The sequence below is a fragment of the Carcharodon carcharias genome, chromosome 12 (assembly GCF_017639515.1).
Source record: "Carcharodon carcharias isolate sCarCar2 chromosome 12, sCarCar2.pri, whole genome shotgun sequence".
Lineage (NCBI taxonomy): Eukaryota > Metazoa > Chordata > Chondrichthyes > Lamniformes > Lamnidae > Carcharodon > Carcharodon carcharias.
The window spans coordinates 57,086,260-57,113,549 of NC_054478.1; the positions used below are offsets into that span (position 1 = coordinate 57,086,260).

The following is a 27,290-nucleotide window of genomic DNA, read 5'->3' on the forward strand; positions in this document are numbered from 1 at the left end:
GATTTTGGTTTGAATGAGCTGTTTGCTAATATTACAAATATAAAAGAACCTAAGGTGGAATAAATGATCCACTGGTCAATCAGCTAGATGTTAATAAATTCTGTATTTTCTTTGAAACAGAAAATCCCTGCATCTCAAATCCTTGTCTTAATGGAGGCACTTGTGTCAATTACTGTAATAATAGCAAAAAGTGTGCATGCCCACCCAACTGGCAAGGAGTGAACTGCAGCAAAGGTAACATATTCTGTTATGATATGAACATATGAATTAGGAGCAGGAGTACGCCATTCGGCATCTCAAATCTGCTTCACCATTAGCTAAGATCATGGCTGATCTGATTGTGTCTACCTCGTGTACCTTTTGACTCTCTTGTCAATCAAGAATCTATCTAACTCAGCATTAAAGTTTTTCAATGACACTGCCTCCACTGTACTCTGGGGGAGAGAATTTCACAGACTAATGGCACTCTGAGAGAAAAAAAAATCTCCTCATCACTCTGTTAAATGGGAGACCCCTTAAATTTAAACTGTGCCCACTAGTTTTACTCTCTCTCTCTCATAAGGGGAAACATTTTCTCAGCATCCGCCCTGTCAAGTCCCCTCAGAATCTGACATGTTTCAGTGAGATCACCTCTCATTCTTCTAAACTCCAATGGATTCTGGCCTAATCTGTTCTATTTTTCCTCATAAAATAACCCCTTCATCCCAGAAATCAGTCAAATGAACCTTCTCTGAACTGTTTCGAATGCAATTATATCCTTTCTTAAGTAAAGAGACCAAACTGTACACGGTACTCCAGAAGTGGCCTTAACAAAGCCCTGTACAACTATAGCAAAACTTCCCAAATTTTATATTCCATTCCCCTTGCAATATACAACAACATTCAGTTTCCCTTCCTAATCACTTGCTGTACTTGCACACTAACTTTTCCTGATCCATGTACCAGGACACTCAGATCCCTCTGTACTCAGAGATCTGCAAATCTCTCCCTTTAAATAATATACTACTTTTCTATTCTTGCTGCCAAAGTGGACAAAGTCACATCTTTCCACATTATACTTCATCTGCCAAATTATTGCCCACTCACTTAACCTATCTAAATCCCTTTGCAGACTCCCTACGTCTCTTCACAACTTACTGTCTTACCTATCTTTGTGTCATCAGCAAATTTAGCAACCATACATTTGACCCCTTCAACCAAATCATTAATATAGATTGTAAATAGTTGAGGCCCCAAGATGGATCCCTGTGACACGCCACTTGTTACAGTTTGTCAATCCAAAAATGACTATTTATTCCTACTCTGTTTTCGGTTAGCTAACTAATCCTCCATCCATGCTAATATATTGCCACCTACACCACAAGGTCTTATTTTGCATAGTAATCTTTGATGTGGCACCTTATCAAATTCCTTTTGGAAATCCAATTACACCACAAATACAGGCTCCTTTTTATCCATATTGCTTGTTGCTTCCTCAAAGAGCTCCATAAAATTAGTCAAACACGATTTCCCTTTCACAAAACTATTTTGACTCTGTCTGATTGCATTTGTCCCGCTATAACCTTCTTAATAATAGATTCCAGCATTTTCCTTATGACAGGTGTTAGGCTAACTGCCATGTTGTTTCCTTCTTTCTATCTCCCTCTTTTCTTGAATAGAGGAATTACATTTGCCATTTTCCAATCTGATGGGACCATTCCAGAATCTAGGGTGGCGTTTTCTGGTCTTGTCCGCCATGGAACCGCACATTCCCACCTGAAGTCAATGGACATTTTGCTAGTCCATCAAATTTTCCATCCTGTCTGTGACAACTCCCTCCTGAGGGCAGGACAAGAAAATCCCACCCTAGGGAATTTTGGGAACTTACAATTTATACATCTGCTATCCCACTGCCACTTTCCTTAGACCCTTGGATGCATGCCTTCAGGTCCTGAGGACTTATCAGTCTTTAGTTCTCTCTTCCTCTTAGGCAGGCCCTCGGGGTCGAGGATGACTTGCTTCCACACTAAAAATGAGTTTCCGTTGACTGAAGGGTCCAATGCGTGACCGACAGTCTCTGTCACAGGTTGGGCAGACGGTGATAGGGGGAATAGGTGAGTGGGGTGCCCAGGTTGCCATGCGCTTCTTTCGCTGTTGACGCTTGGCTTCAGTTAGCCCTTGGTGATAAGATGATAGTTCTAATAGTCTTCTCAGTACCCTTTCCCTGGTGATTGCAATTATTTTAAGTTCTTCCCTCCATCTCACTTATTGATTTACAAGTATCTCTGGGACGTTATTTGTATCTTCTACAATGAAATCAGATACAAAATATCTGTTCAACGAATCAGTCATTTCTTTAGTTCCCATTATTAATTCCCCAGACTCACTCTGTAGAGGACCAACACTCATTTTAACTGCTGTTTTCTTCTTTAAATACTTGTAAAAACTCTTACTATGTGTTTTTATATGGCTCATGATAAAGGAGCCACTAGATAGCAGTAATCAGAACAGGATTGAATTCCAGATTTACTTTGAGGGTGAGAAGTGTCAGCCTACGATTAGTGTTTTAAACTTAAAGGCAGTACAAAGTTATGGAGACAGAACTAGCTAAAGTGAGCAAAGATTCATTCCAGTGATAAAGAAAGACTCTAGAAGAAGGTTGCACCATTTGTGGCTAACTAAGGAAGTTAAGGATAGTATCAAACTGAAAGAAAAATATACAATTCTGCAAAACTTAGCGGTAGGTCAGAAGATTAGACAGAACTTAAAGCAAAGAATGACAATAAAAAAAGTGGGAGAATAATTAGAGTATGAGATAATTTTGCACATCTCCCCTCAAGTGATTCCTCAAATCCCACCCCCCCCACCCCCCCACTTCCCCCCCCCCCACTGTTCATTTTAAAGCCCTCTCTACAGCCCTAGTTATATTATTTGCCAGAACACTGGTCCCAGCATGGTTTAGATGAAGACCATTTCAATGTTACAGCTCCCATTTTCCCCAGTACTGATTCCAGTGCCCCACAAATCAAAATCTATTCTGCCCGTGCCAATTTTAAATCATGCATTCAACTCCCTAATCGTAGTTACCCTACACCAATTTGCTCATGACTTATTACCTTTGTGGTTTTGATTTTTACTTTTGTCCCCTAGCTGCTCATAGTTCCTAAGCAGGACGTCTTTCCTAATCCTATCTATGCCATTGGTACCTACGTGGACCATGACAGTTGGATCCCCCAGAACCACCACCACCCCCACCACCCCACCAACCCCCCCCCACCCCCAAAACTGCGATTTCTCTCCAGCCCTGGGCGGATGTCCCTTTTAACCAATCTGTTTTCCAAATCATTCCAAATTAAAGCTGTTTGTGAAAGTAAAATTTGTGTTATTGCATGATGAATATTTACTTTTTAAATATAATGGTCATTTTATAAAATTCTTATTCGTCAAAGTCCCCCTCCATCCCCCACCCCCAAACATTTGATAGAGCAGTTACCTAATGTTACCTAACGATTTATTTGGTCTTCACCCATTTCTCATCTACATGCTGCCCCTCAGCAGCAGCATCTGAAAACAAGGTTTTCAAATGTATGCTAATGACACCCAAATGTATGCCAACTCGTCCGCTGTTGTTGAATTATCAGACTGCTTGTCCGATATCCAGTATACTGGATGAACAGCAATTTCCTCTTGCTAAATATTGGGAAGACCAATGCAATTGGCATTGTTTCCCACTACATACTCTGCCCCCTAGTTACTGATTTCATCCCTGGCAACTATCTTGGGTTGATCCAGATCGTTCATTACTTTAGGGTCATATTTGATGCCAAGATTTGCTTCTGACTACGTATCTATTTCCAGCACCTTTGCTACTACTAGACTTAGCAATTCCAATGCAATCCTGGCCAGTCTGCCACCTAGCACCCTCTGAAAAGTTCTGGTCATCCAAAACTCTGTTGCCATGTCCTGATTCACAGCAAGTCCTGTTCACCCATCACCCCTGTGCTCACTGATCTGCATTGACTCCAGGTCAAGTAACACTTCAATTTTAAAATTCTCATCCTTGTTTTCCAATTCCTCCATGGCCTGACACTGCCGTATCTCTTTAATCTTCTCCAGCTCCACTGCTCTCCAAGATAGCTGCACTCATCTAAGTCTGGATTCTTAAATATCCCCAGTTTTAATTGCTCCACCATTGGTACCTCTGCCTTCAGTTGTCCAGGCCCCAAGCTTTGAAATATCCACCCTACACCTCTCCGTCTCTATCTTGCTTTGCTGCTTTAAGCCGCTTCTCAAAACCTACCTCTTGGACCAAGCTTTTGGCCATCTGCCCTAATATTGACCTATGTGGCTCTGTGTCCACTTTTTCTTCATGATGCTCTTATGAAGCACATTGGATGTCTTATTACATTAAAGATGCCAAATAAACACAAGTCTTTATTATTGGTGAGCACTGACAGGAGGTGCAGCAAGTGACCTGATCCAACTCTGGCCACAGTCGAAGATACCAGAGGGAAATTAAGAGCAAAATAAAAATCGTCATCAGCTAAATTGTGAAATGCACAATAATGGTTAATTATGTTATTGTATCTTCATGTAATTCACATACCATCATAGTTTATATTATTGTGTTGTCAGTGACTTTGTAATGAAATATAACTTCCTCTCTTTAAATTCCAATCCAATCTTAATTTTTACTCAGTAATTTGTTGTTCTCTTCGAGCAGATGTGGATGAATGTCTTTCAAATCCATGTCCATCTCGGGCAAAATGTGTTAATAATTTGGGCTCTTTCACCTGCAACTGTTACCCTGGTTATTACCTTGAGAAGGGAACAAGATGCACTTTGGGTAAGGAAATGCTTTGTCATTCTGGAAATGAAATGGATGAAAACCCTGGCTTCTGACATTTGATTAGCTTTAGTAGATAAGCTATTTTAATTTAGTAGAGTTTCGATTAAAAATGATTTTCATGCAAGTGGTCTTAAAACTGCATAAAAAGATTCTTAACTTTGCCTTCGCCTGACTTTCTCTCCTTAATAGTCACCCCATTTGCACAAGCCCACAAACTATAATGGCCCACATCTTCCAATTAGCATTGGAACAATTCTGACCGACGCTTATCACAGAGGCGAGAATTTTCTCCCTGTTGGGGGATTGTGCAGGAGTGGGCGTGGGCAGGCGTGCTGCCAATCGGCTGGGCGCCACCATTTTACATGGGCGGGCCAGTTAAGGTCCGCCCAGCGTGACGTGTGCCCAGAAGCGCTGTGCGCTCCCTGTGCGGCAGGGGGGATTGCCTGAGTTTGGAGTGTGCTCTTTCACATGCGCGCGAAAGAGCGCAGAAATCCCTCTGAGGCCCAGAGCTGCCTTAGGGAGATTGGTTTTAAGTTTAAACAGTTTAAGAAAGTATTGAAAAATTTTTTATGACATACCCCCTCATGTGAAACTGTCACATGAGCGGGGACATGTGCATTAATTTTAATTACAAAATTTCTGAAAATTTTAAATCATTCTTGAAACCTCATCCTGCCCGTGGATGAGGTTCCATGAAAAATGTGAAGGCCGCCTGGGCTCTTCGCCTGCCCGCCAACCTTAAGGTTGGACCGGCAGCTCAGCTGATTGCCTTAATTGGTTTTTAACAGGCCTTAATAGGCCTATGATGGTTTGGCAGGTGCACAGCCGACGCTGCAGCACGTCCGCCGAACTGAAAAGCACGCCCAACATCACCCATTGTCATTTTACGTCTCGGCTAGCCAAAGATTCTGCCCAGGGAAAGGATACACACTTACCTGCCAGCAATTTTTAAGGCCAGATTTCCAATCCTGGCCGCTCCCTGAAACCTCTATCGCAGAAAACCAGGCAGGCTTCAGCGCAGCGCAGGAGATGCCAAGCCAAGCCCCTTTTTACAGCACTAGCTGCTGTATTTTGGGAAGTAAGAGTGTAAATGTTGTAAAGCTTGTGTCAATTTTACTATTTATACATCAGTTTCACAGTAGAAAATGTGATTTTCAATATTTACAATCGTTAAATATCCAGTGGCTGGCATTTCTAAATCGAATTATTTGCAATTCTTTGAATGAACTGACCTGAGGGAAAAACTCAAGGGTTTAAGATTGCCTGAAGCTGTCAACCTCCAAAATTGCATAGCCTCACCCCACTGGCAGTGCAAATCCTCCCTCAACCATACCCATCCCCTCCCTCGCCCCCGACAGTGTTCTCCTACCTCCCTCCCTCACCCCCGACAGGGTTCTCCTGCCTCCCTCACCCCCGACAGGGTTCTCCTGCCTCCCTCGCGCCCTGACAGTGTTCTCCTTCCTCCCTCCCCCCCGACAGTGTTCTCCTTCCTCCCTCCCCCCCGACAGTGTTCTCCTGCTTCCCTCCCCACTGACAGTGTTCTCCTTCCTCCCTCACCCCCCCGACAGTGTTCTCCTGCCTCCCTGCCCCCCACCAATAGTGTTTTCATGCCTCCCTCCTCCCCGACAGTGTTCTCCTCCCTCCCTCACACCCCTGACAGGGTTCTCCTGCCTCCCTCACCCCTCGGCAGTGTTCTCCTCTCTCTTTCACTCCCCGGCAGTGTTCTCCTCTCTCCCTCCTTCACTCCCCGGCAGTGTTCTCCTCTCTCCCTCCTTCATTCCTTGACAGTGTTCTCCTGTCTCCCTCACCCCCTGACAGTGTTCTCCTGCCTCTCTTCCTCACCCCTGACAGTGTTCTCCTGCCTCCCTCACCCCCCCCCCCGATAGCGTTCTCCTGCCTCCCTCCCTCATCCCCTGACAGCATTCTCCTGCCTCCCTCCCTTCCTCATCCCCTGACAGCATTCTCCTGCCTCCCTCCCTCACCCCCTGACAGTGTTCTCCTGCCTCACTCACCCCCCCGACAGTGTTCTCCTGCCTCACTCACCCCCCCGACAGTGTTCTCCTGCCTCACTCACCCCCCCGACAGTGTTCTCCTGCCTCCCTCACCCCCCCCGACAGTGTTCTCCTGCCTCACTCACCCCCCCGATAGTGTTCTCCTGCCTCACTCACCCCCCCCCAACAGTGTTCTCCTGCCTCACTCACCCCCCCTACAGTGTTCTCCTGCCTCTCACCCCCCCAACAGTGTTCTCCTGCTTCACTCACCCCCCCCAACAGTGTTCTCCTGCCTCCCTCATCCCCACCAACAGTGTTCTCCTGCCTCCCTCACCCCCACCAGTGTTCTCCTGCCTCCCTCACCCCCCGACTGTGTTCTCCTGCCTCCCTCACCCCCCGACAGTGTTCTCCTGCCTCCCTCACCCCCCGACAGTGTTCTCCTGCCTCCCTCAGCCCCCGACCGTGTTCTCCTGCCTCCCTCAGCCCCCGACAGTGTTCTCCTGCCTCCCTCCCTCACCCCCCAACAGTGTTCTCCTGCCTCCCTCACTTGCCCCCTGAAAGTGTTCTCCCACCTTCCTCCCTCACTCCCCAACAGTGTTCTCCTGTCCCCCTCCCTCACCCCCCAACAGTGTTCTCCTGTCCCCCTCCCTCACCCCCCGAAAGCGTTCTCCCGCCTTCCTCCCTCACCCCCCGACAGTGTTCTCCTACCTCCCTCCCTCACTCCCAACAGTGTTCTCCTGCCCCCCTCCCTCACCTCCAACAGTGTTCTCCTGCCTCCCTCCCTCATCTGTCATGGATCTGCCAATCCACCAGCCTGTCTATGTCCTTTCGAAATCTAATACTATCCCCCTCACAGCTCACAGTACTTCCAAGTTTCGTGGCATCTGCAAGCTTTGAAAGTTTACTCTGCAAATCCAAGTCTAGGCCATTAATATAGATCAAGAAAAACATTGATCCTAATACCGACCCCTTTGGAACCCCGCTGAATATCTTCCTCCAGTCCAAAAAACAACCATTCATCCGTACCCTGTTTCCTCTCACCCAGCCAACTTCATATCCATACTGCCACTGTTCCTGTTATTCCGTGCACTTTAACATTACTGAAAGGCCTTTATCAGATGACTTTCGGAAGTCCATGTACACACATTAACTGTATTACCCTCATCAATCTTCTCTGTTACCTCATCAAAATATTCAATCACGTCAGTGAAATGCAGTTTTCCCTTAATGCATCTGTGCTGTTCTTTTTTAATCAATCCACACTTTTCAAAGTGACTGTTAATTTTCTCCTGGATTATCATTTCTGAAATCTTTCCCACCACTTAGGTTAAACTGACTGGCCTGTAGTTGCAAGGTTTATCCTTACACCCTTTTTTTGAATAAGGTGCAGCATTTGCGATTCTCCAGTCCTCTGGCGCCATCTCTGCATCTATGGTTGATTAGAAAATTCTAGCCAATGCAAATGGAGTTTTCACCCTTACTTCCCTCAGTATCCTCCATGCACCTGACCTGGTCCTGGTCCTGGTGACACGACCTTTGAGTATAGCTAGCCTTTCTAATACATCCTCTTTATCAATTTTTATCCCATCTAGTTTCCCCACTACCTCATCCTACACTATGGCATTGACAGCATTTTCTTCCTTGGCAAAGACACATGCAACATGCTCATTTAGTATCTCAGCCATGCCCTGTACCTCCATGTGTAAATCCCCTTTTTGGTCCCTAATTAGCCCCACTCCTCCTTTTATCACTCTTTGACTAGTTATATGCCTGCAAAACACTTTTGGATTCCCTTTTATTTTAGCAACCAGCCTCTTCTTATGTCCTCTCTTTGCTTTTCTTATTTCTTTCCTTGCCTCCCTCTGAACTTTCTATATTCAATCTGGTCCTCAATTGTATTATCAACCTGACATCTGTCATATGCACCCCTTTTAACTTACTCACTATCTCTTTTGTCATCTGGTTTTGCTTGTCCTACCCTTCCTCTTGGTTGAAATATAACTTGATTGTAACTCTTTTGAGTACAAACACATTTCCATCTGTTCCTATTCAGATGAAGTTATATTGTTTCATAGTTTGCCATTGTGAGATTTGAACTCTTGATAATCTTTTAAATGAAAACCAAATCAACAAAATTGGGATTTGAACTCTTGATAATCTTTTAAATGAAAACCAAATCAACAAAATTGGGATAAATCAGGCACAGCCCCTAATTCAGGTCAGCTGTAAAACCAAGGACAAAGTTTAAAGGAACCTTACAAACTTTAAATCAAAATGTGATTAAAGGGGTCAACAGAACACCCCAGTCCCCGCGGTGCCCACCGAGCACGGAAGGCCTCGAGAGTGTCAGCAGACACCGCGTGCTCCCTCTCCAGGGACATCCGGCAGCGAACGTAGCCGCGCAAGAGGGACAAACAATCGGGCGGGACTCCCCCGTCGATCGCCCGCTGCCTGGACCTGTTAATGGCCAACTTGGCCAGGCCCAGGAGCAGGTTCACGAGGAGGTCCTATTCCTGTCTTGACCATCAACCTTAAATTGTTTTATAGTTTGCCATTGTGAGATTTGAATTCTTGATAATCTTTTAAATGAAAACCAAATCAACAAAATTGGGATTTGAACTCTTTCGAGTACAAACCTGTTTCCATCTGTTTCAGATGAAGTCACATTGTTTCATAGTTGGCCATTGTGAGATTTGAACTCTTGATCTGTTTCAGATGAAGTTACATTGTTCCATAGTTTGCCATTGTGAGATTTGAACTCTTGATCTTGGGGTTACAAACCCAGTACCATAACCACTTGGCTATTTAGGCCAAGCTTATAACTTGACTGTATCCAAACTATTCTCTCTTTAAAGCAGCTCATTGTTCAATTACAAAATCAATCCTTGATTCCAACTTACCTGGACCAGATTCATTCTCAGCCCAGTGAATTTGGCCCACCTGGAATTAATTATTTTTACTTTCGATTGCTCCTTATCCTTTCTCATTGCAAATCCAAATCCTTATGATACTATGATGTGCCTTTAATGACATTTGATTCACCTGACCCACTTCATTCTGCAGAACCAAATCCAGCAATGCCTCCTTCCTCGTTGGCTCAGAAACATGCTGATCTAGAAAATTCTCCTGAACAAAATCTCCCCTCACCCCATTCTGCCTTTTACACTATTGATACCCCAGTCTAAATTAGATAATTAAAGTTCTCCATTATCACTGCTCCATAGTTTTTTGCAACTCTCAGTAATTTCAGTGCAAATTTATTCCTCTATATCTTTCCCACTAGCTGCTGGTCTATAGAATATACCCAGTAGTGTAATGATACCTCTATTGTTTTTTTTAGTTCTAACCCTTCTGCCTTTGACCCTTCCAGGACATCTTTTCTCTGCTTTAGCAGGCTCCACTAAACAAATCTGGGCTGCAGTAGCTCTAGCTGCCCCCACTTCAGTTTGGACCTTCTTCCATCAGGTCATCTGTTACTGCAGCAGCCTTTAGATGGTAGGCTGTCCCTGGGCGCCAGCAGAATGATACAGGAATTAGGTGGCCATTGGGCACACTTCATTTACTGACCACCCAAAGTCCACAGCAGGGAAAATACTTACTCCAGTTAGTGACTCCAACAATGATTCATGCAGTACTTTACCCCCACTCCAATGTTATTCCTTGAACCAGTTCCCATTGATTTGTACTCTACAGTCAGTTGCTTATCAAGTTTTTTCCTGGATACCTCCTAGTAACCTTACACATGGAACTTTATCAAATGCCTTTGCATTGATCTGGCCTGACATTTTCTCAAAGAAATTAGGATTGATCAGACAGGATCCTCTCTTTCTAAAGCCACGTTGACCGCTGTTTATTAGGTTCTTATTGTATAGATTTTCTCTTGATAATCAGTTCCAGTAATGTACAAGAGGTTCTACCACCCTAACACCTATTCTTCTTCTTGTTCCTTCCTGATCATTGTAAAGCATTCTGAAATATTTTCTCTGTGTGGTGGGTCCTCAGGAAACATAAATAGTTGTTGCTTTTTCACTGTAATATTTGATTATGGAGACATGTGAATAACATCCTTTAACTCTGTATTTAGTGTGGGTCAGTAGCACAATCTGCTGACATATTTAGGCATTGTGCTACCTAATGGTTGCATGTGGTTTTGAATCAACACTGGCAACTATAATGAGCATTGGGCTTCATGCACTGGTGCTAATAAGCAAAGTGTCAGCTGACATGGTTGGTTCTCATGTGCCATCTAATAGGCAGCTACAGAAAGTCATTAGTAGAGGTGCCTATGACCTGTTCAATTGTCTGCTGGCAGGGGGACAAGGAGAAAAATAAATGATAACAAAGTAAAGAAAGAAGAGAGAAGTTGCAATTATATCTGAGGCAGAAATCTTTGCTTGGCATGCGGGCGCACGCTCGACATGCTCGAGTGTGAAATAGCGCGTGATGACGTCGGGCGAGTGTCCCAGCGTCATCATGCACTCGTGCAATATTTTGGTCAGCGGGCATGCTCGAGAGTCGGCTGCGCGTTTGCCGACAATTAAGAGACCCATTAAGGCCATTAATGTTGCAATTACCGGGGATTTAACATTGACGTCCAATGTTATGATTGGCAGGTGGGCAAATCGGCCAGGCAGCCTTTGCCTTTTTGAGGAAATCTCATCCAAGGGTGGGATGAGGTTTCCAAGATTCATTTAAAAAAAAAGATAAAAATGTTTGGACAGAATTTTCAGCGTCCATATATTTAGGTGACTCATTCTGATATGTGCACATTTTTTTTGGCATTTTGAAATCTTTACTTTTGGCTTTTGAATTCTTCAGCTCCCTGAGGCAGCTCTGTGCCTTCAGGGAGCTTTCATTCTGCGCTCCCCCACACCCACACTGACTTCAGCGCTTGCCCTCCTCCAACCCCCATCCAAGCAGCGCTGAGCATTTCAGCGCGTCTTTTGTATTGGCTGGCCACTAATTGGCCAACCAGTGTGAAATCGCAATCAGGGGCCGATCGCAGGCGGCAGCCCGTTTCCTGGCTGCTCCCGAGCCCACAGACCGTGCCCGCTCGCTGATCTCAAAATCCTGCCCATGGGCTTTCACATCATCAGCATGGTGCAAAGTACTTCACAACTAATGTGTTTCTGAAAAGTAGTCAATGTTGTTCTGTAAGTGAATGCAGCTACTTATGCACATCAAGTTTGACAGTCAGAAAATGGGATGAATGGCCATTTAACCTGTCTTTTTGATGGTGTTGGCTGAGGGATAACTGCTGGCCAGGACACCAGGAGAACTCCCCTGCTCTTTTATGAATAGTGAATAGATTTCTTTTTGGGTATCTGTACAGGCTAATGAGCCTTGATTTAACATCTGATAGAAAGCACCTCTGACAGAGCAGCATCCCTCAGTGCTGCACTGAAGAGTTGAATGAAAAGTATCTGAATGATTGTTCTCCATTGCAGCTTTGCACAAATAGTTGCTTAAATTTAATCCAGTTTTATTGCTCCATAGCACGGACTTTTGCAGGTGTTTTCTACAATGGCAACAAATCCCGGAATTCAGGAATGCAGGAGCTAGAGGAAGATATTTTAAAAATGGTAAGTTGACTTGGCAAACAGTAATTACATTAACAATTAATACCCTGCATTGTAGATTTTGAAAAAAAACTATAGTTTTTTTTTTCTTTTTGTGTCAATTATTGATTAGCATCATTAATCTAGCTAACTTGCATACATTTCCATAGTTTACTGTTACCCAGTCACAGGCTTTTTAAGTTACCTTCTATCTTTATTTAAAACTTTGAAAAATATGAACATGGATTTGTAAATCACCCAAATAAAAGTAGAGAGGGTATTTTTCCCCCGTTAAGCTGTATGTGATCAGTTTTTGTTGTACTTAGCATAACATTGCCTGCCTCGGTTCAGTAATGATCTCATTGTGCAATAGCATCTGGGTCTATGTTGTATATTTGTTGCCAGAAGCTTGGCAATGAATTGTCAGTTGGCACTCCCTCCCTTATGTCCTTACACCTTCCTCATGTTTTCTTTTCTTTCAGCCTTCTCCTGGAAGATCCTTTGTGCTGTAACTTTCCAACTCTAGTTTGTTTTTTTTTCTTTTCTTGGTTCTTTTCAGACCTTCCAATCTAAGGAAACTGTTATGAGGCTGAAGATGTTGCCAAGTGCCAAAGGTGTGAGGCAATCAAGTTGGCTGAGGTAGCAAAGGCTGCCTCAGGCACAGCAAATTTTGTATAAAAGTGCTTAAAAGAATTAGTGATTGGGAGAGGAGCTAGCCGTGAAGTTTTCTTCAAGATTTAAATATCTGAAGCAATTTATTGGTGTGCTTTGCAACACTGATAACATTTTCATTCAACCTCCTGCATAATTGTTTTCAAAACAAAATAGTACATTTCAATAAAACGTTAGTATATCGGTTAGCCTGTGTTGTATTAAACCATTGAAATGTACTATTTCAGTGTAGCTTAAACATGAGAGTAAAGGCCCCAGCTCTGATGAAAATATACGTTTATTTTGGGTAAGCAAAAACGTGGTTAGGCTTCCTGCATCTTATGTCAATTGATTCTGCAGCTGTTTTAGGATAGGAAATGGGGCCACTCAGCCTCCGTGGTAGGATTCCCTCAGGCCCAGAACATGATCAACTGTACACATGGCCATCAAGGCCTGGTGGAGCAGCCAGGGTCATTTATAAATACCAGGAGATTTCAATCCCTCAACATCCAGCTGGTATGCAACCACCACAAGAGTTTAGCAGTTGTGTGCAAGGTTTCCAGGCAGTTGTCATGACACCTTCATGCTGAGACAATTATAGGGCCGTAACTCCTCATGCCACCAGAGAAATGATGTGGATGGCTGCTAGGGGACAATGGTCACCTATTGATGAAATGTCTGTTGCAACTTGTGTTGCAGTGGAGGTACAGTAGCGCTAGAACTGCTGCCATCTCAGCACCAAGACCACCATTGAGCTGGCCAGCGAATTTCTGAAGATGTGGTCCTAACTGCGCCTTGACCAGTCAAGGGTGGGGGGATAGTGCGGCAGGGGAGCTCTCCAGTAGAATCCCTCAGGAGTTTCTTGCATGGTGTTAGTATGCTGCACTGCACACAACATGGCCCTTTGAAGAGGAATGGACTTTGAGGAGGAAGATGTAAAGTAGTGGTGTCCATCCTTGGAGGAAGAGGAGGAAGAATTGGTGGAGCATGGTGATCCTGCATGCAAGACCATCTAGAGGTCTGGCTGAAGCATCAAATTATTGACCAGGATGGCAGGGAAGCTCAGGCTGAATTGATCTAGGCATACTTCTGATAGTGGCACATCTTGGTTTACATTTGACTCAATATCACACCATGTCCACAGAAGTAGCCACATCCAAGATGCCTGCCATGCAGAGGGTGCTGCTGTTTCCCCACAATGCCTGCATCACCACCAATCACAGTATCCCCGACCATCCAACTTTGCATCGCACATACACTTCTTTATGCTGGTGCCTTAATGCCATCAAAACAGTGAAATTGCATAAATCAGGTTGTTACCATGAACCCTCATATTTAATCTGTGAGCAGCTGCATTAGAAATTTCATGTTTTTTGGGTTGCTTCTTCTGTAGCTGAGGCAGGAGTGGAGGCAGGCTGCTCGCTTGTGTCTGCATGTGGCCTAGATGCCCATGGTACTAGACCTTGGTGTTGAGGTGCCAGTGGGGATACTGCCATAGGTTGCCCCACCTGCAAGGTCAACCTTGATCAGTGCAACTGACTGGTCAATGCTACAGAGTATGACATGCATTGTGTGCATGCCAGTATAATGTTCCCGCAGCCATTCAGCATGGTGCTGTGTATGGCTGTCTGTGAGGTCAGCTACTCTTTCAGTGGAGGAGCTCATACTCTTATATGCCTGAGACATTGTGGAGCATATCTCATGAATAGATTCCTCCATTCTCTGTCTTAATCTCCATACTGCCACAGGGTACTCTGGCATTTGGGCACATATCTCCTGCTGTTCCTCCAGAAAGACCCACCTTCTATGTGACCCCCAAGGCTCTGCATCTTTTCCCAGCTGAGCAGGGGTGGAGCTGTCCTCCATCCTCCAAGGGGTCAGCCCACAGTTGTCTTTACCTCTGTTAGCTCCTCTTGCTCACACATGAAGGGCTGGTCATCTTGTGCCATTGTTTCTAAACTCACAGGATGCCTTGCCATGGTAAGTATTTTTGCACCAGTCGACTTACTGCTGAGCTACCAACCTGGCAAATTTAAGGGCCTCCTCCTCCACAGACGTCAATATAGCAAGATGGGCTACTCACCACTGCTGCAACCCCTTTCTCACCTGTTGTGTTACCTTTATTCCTGCAAAATGGAGATTGAGGGAGTTAAGACCATGATTCCCTCAGTCACTGCTCACTGCAGCACACTCACATGTGATGTCCATGGCTCCAGTGTCATGTCCTCCTCAAAGTGTGCTTGTGGAGTAAGTATTGCTCACAGCTCAGGAGTGCATCACATGGCCCCACTGGTCCTGAGCACATATGCATCCTCAGGCTGCGCATAGGTGAGCTGGTGACTCCTTAACTGGAGTCTGTCATCAGGGTGCACAATGCACTCAACTTGCCAGACTTGAGAAGGCTGTTTTAGAACTTCCTGCACTGTGTCCGTGTCCTGCTCATCACACTGTGGCTTCTCACTTCTTGTGCCACCTCCATCCATGCCTGACTTGTCTGGCTGGCTGGTCTCCTCCTGCCGCTCACCAGAAACAGGACGATGCTCCAGGTTGCCACCACCTCTAACACCACCTCCGGGAGGTTTCAGAAAATCACAGAGCATCACTTCCACAGATGGATGCCAAGCTGTTGTTTTGCTGTGTTTTAGTCTCTGCCATCATCCAGGATGCCGGCATCAACAATGATGACTGCTGGGTGCTCCTTAGATTGAGTCCAGGACATTTACATCTACTTCTACATCCCGCCTCCCCAAAACGTCCATTATCCCTAATTGGATGGTGAATGAGCTACTATGAGCACAATTCAAGTCAAGCACATCCTAATGGTACAGCTTCCTCTTTCCTCAGTGCAGTGACTGATGAATTGAAACCCTTTTCTTCCACGCCAAGGCCTGAATTTTACCTTTGGCGGGCACGCGCGATTGGTGAGCCCAAGAGCAGCCGGGAAATGGATGCCGACCCCGGTCGGCCCCCGGCCGCGATTTCCCGCTGGCTGGCCAATTAACAGACAGCTAGCATGAAACACATGCTGAAAAGCTCAGCACTGCTGGGCTGGGGGTTGGAAGAGGGCGGGCGATGACATTTTCGTGGGCAGGGGTGAGTGCTTTGAGAAAGTTCCCTAAGGCAAACAGCTGCCTCGGGGAGCTGCAGCCCTTCAAATGATGAAATGAAGGTTTAAAAAGCTGCAAAAAAATGTCAATGCCTCACAGTCAAGCACCTAAAAATATACTTCATAAAAATGCTGTCCACAGATATTCATTTTTATTTTATTTCATAACAGAGATTTCGTCCAGCCCTAGGATAAGGTTTGATGAAAAGTGCAAAGGCCGCCTTGCCTGTTTGCCCATCCGCCAACCGTAAGGTTGGACAGACTATGAAAAATCGGAGACAGTTGTGCCATTAATGGGCTTAATTGCCCTCTTAATTGTCGGTGGGTGTGCTTCCGACTTTTGCGCGTGCCCACCAAGCGAAATAACGTACAAGTGCATGATGACATCGGGATGCTTGCCTGATATCATCTCGTGCGATTTAACGCCCATTCGAGTCAGGTGCACGCCCGCCCCGAGACATAAAATTCTGCCCCAATCATTGAGCCACGCGTTCAGCTCTCTGACCTTATTGATCCTATGCCAATTTGCTTGTGCCTCAGGTAGTAATCCTTATTTTGTGGCTCTTTGTGGTTCTGCTTTTTAATTTAATCCCTGGCTGCTCATATTCTTTCACCATAGCCTCTTTCTTAGAACTAATTATGTTGTTTGTGCCTACGTGGACCATGGCAATGAGATCTCTCCTCTCCTATTCCAAAATCCTCAGTAACCCTGAGGAGATGTCCTTAACCCTGGCACCAGTGGGCAACGAGGCTTCGGGACTAACATTCGCAGCTGTAAAGAATAGTTCCTAACCCCCGAACTATACTGTCCCTTACCACTACTATGTTTCTTTTTACTCCCCCAGCTTAAATGGCCCCCTGTGGTTGGCTTGTGGTTGGTGCTGTGGTCGGTTTGCTCCCTGCTCTCATCCAAATAGGTTACAAGAACCTCAAACCTGTTGGACAAGAATAAGGGCTGAGCCTCCTCCAGTGCTACCTTCTGGATCTCCATACCTGCCTCACTCATAGTCACACTCTCCTGTCCCTGACAGTGGACCAAACCTGAGGTACCTAACCCATGAGGTGTGATTATACCTCGAAACAAAGTATCCAGGTAACATTCTCTCTTCCTGATGCATCGCAGTGGCCGTAGCTTGGACTCCAGCTCATCAGATCTGAACCAAGGTCCTCAAGCTGCAGGTACCTCCACAGGTGTGGTTGCTGTGGATTAAAGAGATGTCCACCAACTCCCACGTGCTACAGCTGCCACACATCACCAGCCCTGCCACCTTTATTATGTTTTATTTAACTAATTAGGTTTTCAAGTTTTGAATATCACTCAATTGTCTACCCGTAGCTTTTAATCTCAGTAATAATTTTGTTTAATTTACTACATTTAGTTATATGCTTTAGGTCATCATTGTAACTTAGCCCACAGTCCTAATTTAACTCTATTTGTTTATATTTTTATACACATCAAGCAGAACCTCTTGCCTCCACCACACCAATTCCTTTGCACTCTAGTGAAGTCTGCATGCAAAGTAGTTCGGCTGGATTCTAAAAAACGGGCCAGTGAGGAGTGTATTCTCCCACTGCAGTGACTCGAATTGATAAACTGAAATGGAAGTTTAATCTCTTGAAATGTTTGACTGCCTTGTGTTTTTCTGTGAAGATCCCTCTGTCATTACATTAACTGGAGCTAAGATTTTGATTGATACTTCAGTCTTGTACATCATTTCCTGTTTACACTGTCAATGACAACACGCCTGTTTAGTGGAAGAGGTGGGAAAAAGGGTGATCTAGAGGGATTACAATAAACTTGGAGAAGTGGTTCAACATCAAATCATATGAAACTTGAGTCCAAGGATAACATTTTTCTGAATGGAGGCCAATTCATGTACTCTCTGTTTGGTTTTTGAAGCCAAGGAAAATGTAAGCTCATTTAGAGTTAAGATAGTCTCTTTGGGTTTGGTTTGAGAAGCTATTTGGTTTAAGAGGTTTTGTAAAACAAGTATAGCCTCTAGATATTACTTATGTTGTTTTTTTCCCACAGCTTAATGCTTCTCTCTTTCTTCTGAATGGCTACTACACATCTGTTGTTGCAGATTTAAGGTAAAGTGAAACAAAATATTCTATACCAAATATTGAAAGCCACTATATGATTTGATAATCATATAAATATCTTATGGACTTCTAACTAAACTAAACAATCTAACATGTCATTTACAGTGAGGCTGAAGGCAGTGTGTCTGTCTTGAACATGTTTATACTCTCATCCAATGTGACAACTCCTGAGGTATTGAGCAGTGTGCAAAATTATATTACGGTCTGCAGATCTAACACTGGAAGCTGCCAGTTTGTGCTAAATCATCAGCTATCATATAAAGGTAAAAACCAGCTTTTCATGCAGCCACTATTACTGTCAATGCACTCAATCTTTTTCTACTTATCAATTGTGATTGCTTAACTGCAGACTAAATAATAAATTTATCTAATAGACTTTGACCACCTTTTATAAAAGCCAACCATAGTTAAATGCAGAGTAGCTGTTATATGCATACTTCTCTGTGTTGTATATTTAATATTTGACAGTAGCAAAATGATATTCCATTCTGGCTGCACTGACCCATTTAAAATCTTTCATTGAAACTTCAAGTGAAGTAGCACAGTAACAGTATGTTATGAGATTTCAGACCCCTGTATACGTACTTAAAAGGTTTTGACCGCTATGGCACATCAGTCTAATATACCTTAAATCTTTGTGCCTCCATGGCAGTAAAATAGATACTTCAGTTTGTCATGCTTGCCATCTCCAATGACACCACACATTCTATGCTAATTTTGTTCCAAAATATAAAGACTTTGGTGTTGTTGGTTCATGCTGACTAACATTAAGTTGAGACTATCAAAACATATTTTATGTAAGATGGATTAGATTTAAAAGCAAATCCCAGAATGAAAAGACAATCCACTCCACTCCTTATCCTTGTTTGAGGAGTTTGCAGCACTTCCATCTCCTTATAGAATGATAGAATGATTATAGCACAGCAGGACGCCATTCACCCTCCCGTATCCATGCTGCCTCTCTGCAGGAGCAATTCACTTAGTCCCGCTGTCCCACGTTTTCTCTGTAGCCCTGCAAATTTTTTCCTCATCAGATGATCATCTAACTCCCTTTAGAAAGCAATAATTGAATCTGCCTCTACCACACTCTCAGACAATGCATCCCAGATCCTAACTATTTAACACATTAAAAAAGTTATCCTCATGTCACTGTTGTTTCTCCTACAAACCACCTTAAACCAATGTCCTCTGGTTCTTGACCCTTCTATCAATGGGAACAGTTTCTCTCTATTTACTCTGAAGAGCCATCATAATTCTGAATACCTCTATCAAATCTCCTCTCAACTTTCTCTCCTCTAAGGAGAGCAGACCCAGCTTCTCCAATCTATCCACATATCATAGAATCATAGAATGGTTATAGCACAGAAGGAGGCCATTCAGCCTATCAAGCCCATGCTGCCTCTCTGTAAGAACATTTTAGCTATTGGGCCCTTTCACCATAACCCTGCAAACCTTTCCTCTTCAGGCATTTATCCAATTCCATTTGGAAAGCCTTACTTTTTGGACAGGGGGAATTTTTTGTACTCATCAAGGTGATACTTACACATGCAATCAAACAAAGCACAATTGATTTATTCTAGCATGCATGATTATTTACATTTCCAGGTCATCAATAGAATGAATTAGGTTCAGGCCATGCACTGACCAACCATACACTTTGAACTTAACCTCAGAAGTTTACTTCTTAGCTGCACCAGTGCGACATTTCTATTGCCTACACCAAGGGCAGAATTTTACGCTGATCGGGCAGGTGTGCGCCTGATCCGATCGGAGGTGAAATCATGCGAGATGACGTTGGGCGAGCATCCTGACGCCATCGCAAACTCACGCGATATTTTGGTCAGCGGGTGGGTGTGGGTGTCGAAGCTGTGCCCGCCATTAATTCAGAGGCCAGTTAAGGCAATTAACAAGGCAGACGACCAAGATTTCACGTTCTCCGCATGGGCAAAATGGGCAGGTGGTCACCCGACAATTTGCAAAACCTCATCCAAAGGCAGGATAAAAAGCGCCAGCAGCATTGCCAGTGTGAGTAGTGAGGAGTTTTGGAGATAAGTTTGCTGCTGTTGCTTATTGGTATTTGACAGCTTCACTTCTGTTCGGGGCTTCATTCTTAGCATTTCTAGGCTTCATTTCAGGATTCATTGGTGTCTCCAAGACGCCGGAGGATTCAGACCCTTCCAAGTATCAGACAGCCTTCCCTTACTCTGGTGATGGGGATTGTGGTCTCCACTGGTCGCACCTCTTCTGAGGAGGAAGAGAGGGACAGAAGTCGGAGAAGGCCAGGTATCCCAATGCAGCTTCTAGTGGAACGCCCTGTGGGAGGAGAGGCGCAGGCACAAGGGGCACAGAGCCAGTAGGTAGTCCAAGCCATTAGGGGTGCAAAAGATGCCACTATCCTGCTGCCAGGGTTTACAGGCATGATGCAGCTACCTCAATATGTCCGAGGTACAATGCCGAAGGAAGCTCTGCCTCTCAAGGGAGACAGTGACCTCATTTGCCAGATGATTGGGCCTGAGATCAGCTCCGACTGTGTAGGTTGACACTCCATGCCAGTGGCTCTGAAGGTTACAGTGGCCCCCAACTTCTATGCATCCGGCTCTTTCCAGGGGTCACTGGGGGATCTGTGTGGAGTCCCCCAGTCAGTTGTCCACAGTTGCATCAAGTTGGTGACAGAAGCTCTGTTCAGGCTGGTATTGAGTTTCATTCATTCCGTACGGTTGAGGCCAGCCAAGCTGAGTGAGCCTGAGACTTTGAAGCAATTGCTGGCTTCCTCCGCTTCCAGGGTGCCATCGACTGCACACATATGGCCATCAAGGCGCCAGCAGGTCAGGCGGATGCCTTTATCAACAGGGAGGGATTCCACTCCATGAACTACCAGATAGTGTGTGATCACAGGATGCAGCTTCTGTGCAAGGTACCCAGATGCAAGTCTGTGCAAGGTACCCAGGCAGTTCCCATGATGCTTACATCCTGAGACACTCCCAGGTGCTGAATCTATTCAGTGCTCCAGCCCGATTAGATGGATGGCTGCTGGGTGGCAAGGGCTATCTGCTGAAAAGGTGGCTTATGAAGTCTCTCTGCCACCCAAGAACAGAGGCAGAGCAGCGGTACAACAGGAGCAGTGCCTCCACAAGGGTGGTGATAGAGAGCACCATGGATCTTCTGAAGATGTGCTTCCGATGCCAGGACCGTTCAGGGGGAACACTACAATACCCCCCAGAGTGGCTGCCACTGATCATGCTCTCCACAATCTGGCACTGGCAAGGGGGGACCCACTGGAGGAAGAGGATTTTGACACAGCTCCTCTGGCCACAGAGGATGAATCCAGTAGTGAGTCAGAAGAGGAGCATGGTGAGGAGAACGCTGAGGGTGTGGAGGCAGACCTCTGTAACCTCCAGGGAAGCAGGGACACCAGGGAAACCTTGACCCAGCGCTTTTTCAGCTAGACTGCCAAATAACCCCTCCCATCTCATGCCAGGGCTGCCACTTCCATCCAGGATGTCTGAAATGCCTCTGTCTTGTGAATCCAAAGTCCACTCAATGCTTGTGCAATAAAGTTTAGAGCCACTCATGTCCAGCATTACATCCTGGCATAGACTGAACCAAAAACAAAGGATGAAGCATAATCAGGCCATCACAACAAAAGCAGATTTAATGCTATTGTCATATTCAAATCACATTGACATGACCATTACTGGTGTTGTCCACACCGGTAGAAATATAAACCAAACATAACTGAATAGAAAATCACCTGTGAACAGTCCCTCTTGTGCTCATGGTGCCTTAAACTTATGTTTGCGAGAGCTGTGTCTTGGTGCACACCCCCATCACTGGCAACAGCATTGGAGACAACCTGCTGAATCTGTTGTCTTGTTGGCCTTGATGACCTTGGAGGTCGTCCTCTGGCCAGTGGAGCTTGTGCCGACCCTGCCTGGGAGAGAGCGGTCAGTGCCACAGCTGGCATCTCCCCAGTCATCGCAGCCTCATCAGATGCCACGGTCACTGGCAGAGGGGCAGAGGAGCTGCTGCCGTCATCTGGAGCACCCTAAGAGGAGCCCGCAGAGACGACAAGCATGTTGTGCGCCAACGTGAGGTTGCTCTGGACCTCCCATTGATGGATGGGCATCTAGCTGAGATATTGGATGCCTCATCCATCTCCCACACTGGCACTGGCTACCTGAGATCATTGCCTTTGTGAGGGCTTATAGGTCCGAGTGCAACCCCAGGATCCCCTGATTCTGTCCCTGGAGCTGCCTGTCCATGAGAGTCGCCGCTCTCTCGATGGAGGAGGCTGTGTGCTCGGCATGTGGATCAACACAGTGCTCATGCTCCGCATCTAGTCATCCATAACGGAGACCATGGCAAGTAGACCCTCGTGGATCTCCATCAGATTACTCTGCACATCTCGCTGGGCATCCAGCATCTGCCGCCTAATGAATGACACCAGAGGCTCATCATCTGCCTTCAACTCAGTATTGCCCTGGTTTCCAGCAGTTCTCCGACTGCTGGCGCCTTGGGCACCCCCAACGTCTGCCTGCTCCACAAGCCAGTGTGAAGTGCCCTCACCGCTGTGCTCTAACATTCTAGCTGAAGATCTAACGCCCACTGAGGTGCTGGTATCTGCACTGGTGCCTGGTTCAGAGAGTGGATATGACGCAGGTGCAGCTGAAGCCTAGCGGTCCTCCGGCATCAGGAGTGGCTCTTCGGGGTTCAGAAAATGAGTGAATGCTGGTGAATTTAAGGAAGAACAAGGACATGTCATCAGGTTAAGTCATCACACTGTCATTGTGCATGCCAGGCACCCTGGTGAAACATTGGAGATCTGCATCATGGTGACATCATCTTTCACTGATCAATGGAGACTTCAGGTTTGAATCTCCCATCAATGAAGATACTACTCTAGAATAGTTACACAATCTGAAACTCTCACCTTTGTGCACTGCACTCTTACCTTTGTCTGGCACCCCCGACTCTCCACACCCAGTTGCATGGGGAGCATGCCAGCTCTCCATCTCAAGGGTGTCGTGCTAAAACCTGGTTAGCAGAAGCAGGTTGGACGGGTCTACGGCTGTCCATGATCTCTCCAATTGGTTATGGCTTGTCTTTTCCTGAAAGGACAAAGGTGAGGTTGCCATTGCAGCCTGGCCAACCCCAACTGAGGAACGCCTTGCAGGGCACATCCGAGTTGTAGCCCTCGAGCCACAAGGCACTTAGGGCTCACTCCTTTGGCCAGCTCCAGCTTCATTGGCAGTTGGCACTCAGACTTTAACACCCCTGAGCTCCAAAGGGGGACAGCTAGCCCTTAACATTTCTGCACATTGATCCATGCCAACACAGTACCCACCCTTCAGTGCAGCAGGTCTTTGAACCTGTTATGGCACTGTACCCATGTGCGCCGCACCACATCATGGCTGCTGATCTGCTCTGCCACCTCCTCCCATGCCTTCCTAGTGAGGTATGGTGGCCTCCTCCGCCCATCTCTGGGGACAAGGGTGTCCCTCTTGGCAGCCACCTCCTCCAGGAGCACGGCTAAGCACTCATCTGAGAACAAGGGGTGGGGGGGGGGGGTGGCGTGAGTGCCCACCCGATCTGCCGCCCTACCTGGCGTCTCCAGCCACACTTGAATTTCCATAACTTTACTGTTGAAAACACAGAAAATACGTTCGCTCGTGGCACCCTTCAAGGGGCTGCCTGTAACATTTTTAAACCGGCCGCCAGGTCGCCATTGGACTCGGCGGCCAACAGACCCCCATTCTCTCCCACCCCTTCCTGACCACTGGGGAGCCATGTTTCACGCAGGGCAGGCCTTAATCACAGTCGTGGGCCGATCGTGGGCAGTGGCCCGTTTCCCAGCCGATCCCGGGCCTGCTGATCACACCCGCTCGCCAGACGATCTGAAAACTCTGCCCCAGCAGTCCTTTTGGTCTCTTTAACTGTGATGTTGAGAGCTTAGCACCAAAAGATGGAAAATTATACCATACACTTAGGACTGGCATCTGTGATTGTACATCACAGGCCCTCATCCAGGATATGCCTCACTGACAGGCTGAAAGGGTAAAAGTTTACCCAAACCTATTCCAGACTCAGCCTGATATCTCTGCCCTGTTTAATGCCCTCTGTTAAACAAAAATAAATCCCCTTTCAAAGATACTAAGACGATAATGTATATTGATTGCTTCACCCCTCTCCCACAAATTACAATTTAGAATTCCTATCCATCAAGCCCCACAAGAAATAATGTTAACTCTCAGTGTAATGTACCATTTTCCATCTTTTTGATGTGTTCATAATTTACAATATGAAAAATGAAGAATATAACTGTTCCACAAGTGGTAATATCATTGAGGTATAGCCTTGGAGTATCCAGGAGCATTATTCAAATCTATTATTGTTGCAATGTAAGATGTCACCCTGTTTTTGAACCTCAAAGAATTAATATTGCATATATCTCTATTCGTTTCTAATGATTCATATATGCACACTAAATAATAATTTTAATGCCATTAGCTATTACTATATTACATTTAATGTTATTTGCATTAAATAGCATTTTTGATATTAATGGATTGGTTGAATTTATGATAGTCCCAATATTCGAGCAGTGATTGATGGCTGGGATTTGGAATTAACAAATTCAATTCATTAAAATTGACAAGTAGATTTTGGAGACTGCAGTTAACTATGGGTTACTAAATAAGTTATACCCTCTTAAATATTTTGCTAAATAAACACTTGTTTTCATTCACAGCTGAAAAGTTATGTAACTTGAAAGTGCCTGAATGTGACAATGCAACTGCAGAATGTAACGATTATAATGGGATTGCAGTCTGCCAGTGTAAAGATGGTTACTTCAAATACAATGCCATGGATCATTCATGTAGAGGTGTGTTATGCTAACAATTGAACTATTTATAATCTACAACCATTTCCCCATGGCCACAGTCAATGATGCCCTCTGGCCCATGGACAGGAAAGGTATCTTTATGGAATGAGAATAGGATTGCTGGCTTTACCTACTTTCTAAGATGTAATGCTGCTACAAAACTCTCCATTTAGCAGCTCTATGTATGAGCTTGGAAGAATTGTCCAGATCCAGACAGGCAAGTTGGAGTATTTGTTGAGGCTGGTATCCGTGCACTGACTCAAACAGTTGTGATGAACTTTGGCCCAGAAGCAGTACAGTAAGGAAAATTTGTAATTTCTTTAAAATATCTGTGGAATCTGTAATTGCCTTTAAGAATATTTGAGAAGGATATTTAAGAGCATGAATTGTAAAGGGATAAATTGTAATTTTCTTGAATAATAAGAAATACTGGTCTGTGTGACCTGGCAACTCTTGACCTAGAAGCAGTACCAAAAAAAAAAGGAAGTTAAGATATGAAAACTAAGTGGCTGGCAGAGACATAGGAGAGTTGAAGGCAGAAGGCAATCAGTTCACAGATGCAGACACAAAGAGAAAGCAGACAGAGATAAGAAGGGGAACACATAATTCATCTGAAGTGAAGCCAGCAAAGCTCTCTACAAAAAGATCAGTTTTCTGTTTGACAGTAAGAAGAAAAATAGAATCCTAGAAGCTCTTGGGGAAGTGATGTATGAGCGAGCTAAAAGGGGCAGAATCCTTGAAGCTATGCGAAAAGCTCAGGTGTGTAAAAAAACTGAGAATTTGTGTCAGAGGACCAGATTGTGAACCAGTTAGTTGGTTAGTCAGCTGAAAAGGAACTCTGGAAAGCTACGCTATTGAGGCTCATGCGACCTGAGGGAAAGAGGGTTCCTTGTTGATGATAATCGCACCCATGAAAATTGCTGTAGGATAGGGCTCCTGACCTACCCTGCATGAATAAAGAACAGCATGTTGTGGAACAGTGTAGCTATATAGTGTCTGCGGGGAGTGATGCGAATGTTTGTGGTTGTATAAGAAGTAACTTTGTTGTATCAACCATTTAAAATGAAATTTAATTTATATCTGAAGTATTATTTGTCTGTTCATTCATATTAAATTTGCATTGGTTCTGATTTGTGTTAAAGTAAAAGTGACAAAAAGTGATTTCTTGGTGGTAATTTCTTCATCTGGGGGTTGTTCGGTAAATTTTGATTTACAGTTCCCCCATGGGATCATAATACAGTTCACAAATAGAGCTGATGGATTGCACTTGGGCTTATGTTTTCTGCTAAGTGGTGATGGAATCAAAAATTGAGAACAATAGCATTAGAGTTGTGCCCTCATGGGGAAAGGGAGGAAGTCAAAGGCCATCTCCTATAGTGCCTAGCAGCTGGTTCAAAAGCTAAAAAGTCCTAAAGGCAGGCTTCCTACCCCATTCCTTTGGTTATGAATAGTAAGCAGTGAGAAAGGGCTGTAAAGGTGAAGGAAAATATATTCAGTAATGTAGAAAGCATTAAATATATAAACGGAACAAATAGGAGCTCTGATGTTTTGAGATCGCAGGTGAATTAATAATCAATTTCTAATTGGTCCTATTGCAACTGCCAAAGAGGTAAAATTGATTAGTGAGTCATAAAGAACAAAGAACAAATAAAAGTACAGCACAGGAACAGGCCCTTCGGCCCTCCAAGCCTGCGCCGATCATATTGCCCATCAAACTAAAACATTTTGCACTCCCGGGGTCTGTATCCATCTATTCCCATCCTATTCATGTATTTGGCAAGCTGCCTCTTAAACACCACTATCGTACCTGCTTCCACCACCTCCTCTGGCAGCGAATTCCAGACACTCACGACCCTCTGCGTAAAAAACTTGTCCCACACATCTCCTCTAAAGTTTTCTCCTCTCACCTTAAATCTATGTCCCCTAGTAATTGACTCTTCCACCCTGAGCAAAAGCTTCTGACTATCCACTCTTTCCATGCCACTTATAATTCTGTAAACTTTTATCAAGTTGCCCCTCAATCCCCGTCACTCTAGTGAGAACAATCTAGTGAGTTTCTCCAACCTCTCCTCATAGCTAATAACCTCCAGACCAGGCAGCATCCTGGGAAAACCTCCTCTGCACCCTCTCCAATGCCTCCATATCCTTCTGGTAATGTGGCGACCAAAAT

General features: G+C 44.9%; 1 protein-coding gene across 1 annotated transcript in view; it reads left to right on the plus strand.

Annotated features, from left to right (window-relative positions):
- The window catches only part of heg1 (heart development protein with EGF-like domains 1), a 116,983-nt gene that overhangs the window by 71,160 nt on the left and 18,533 nt on the right, over positions 1-27,290 (plus strand). Inside the window, exons 3-8 of the mRNA XM_041200236.1 lie at positions 121-234; positions 4,703-4,825; positions 12,316-12,401; positions 18,167-18,225; positions 18,343-18,500; positions 24,986-25,120. Of these exons, the coding sequence (XP_041056170.1) occupies positions 121-234; positions 4,703-4,825; positions 12,316-12,401; positions 18,167-18,225; positions 18,343-18,500; positions 24,986-25,120 (675 nt within the window). The remainder of the gene's footprint in view (positions 1-120; positions 235-4,702; positions 4,826-12,315; positions 12,402-18,166; positions 18,226-18,342; positions 18,501-24,985; positions 25,121-27,290) is intronic.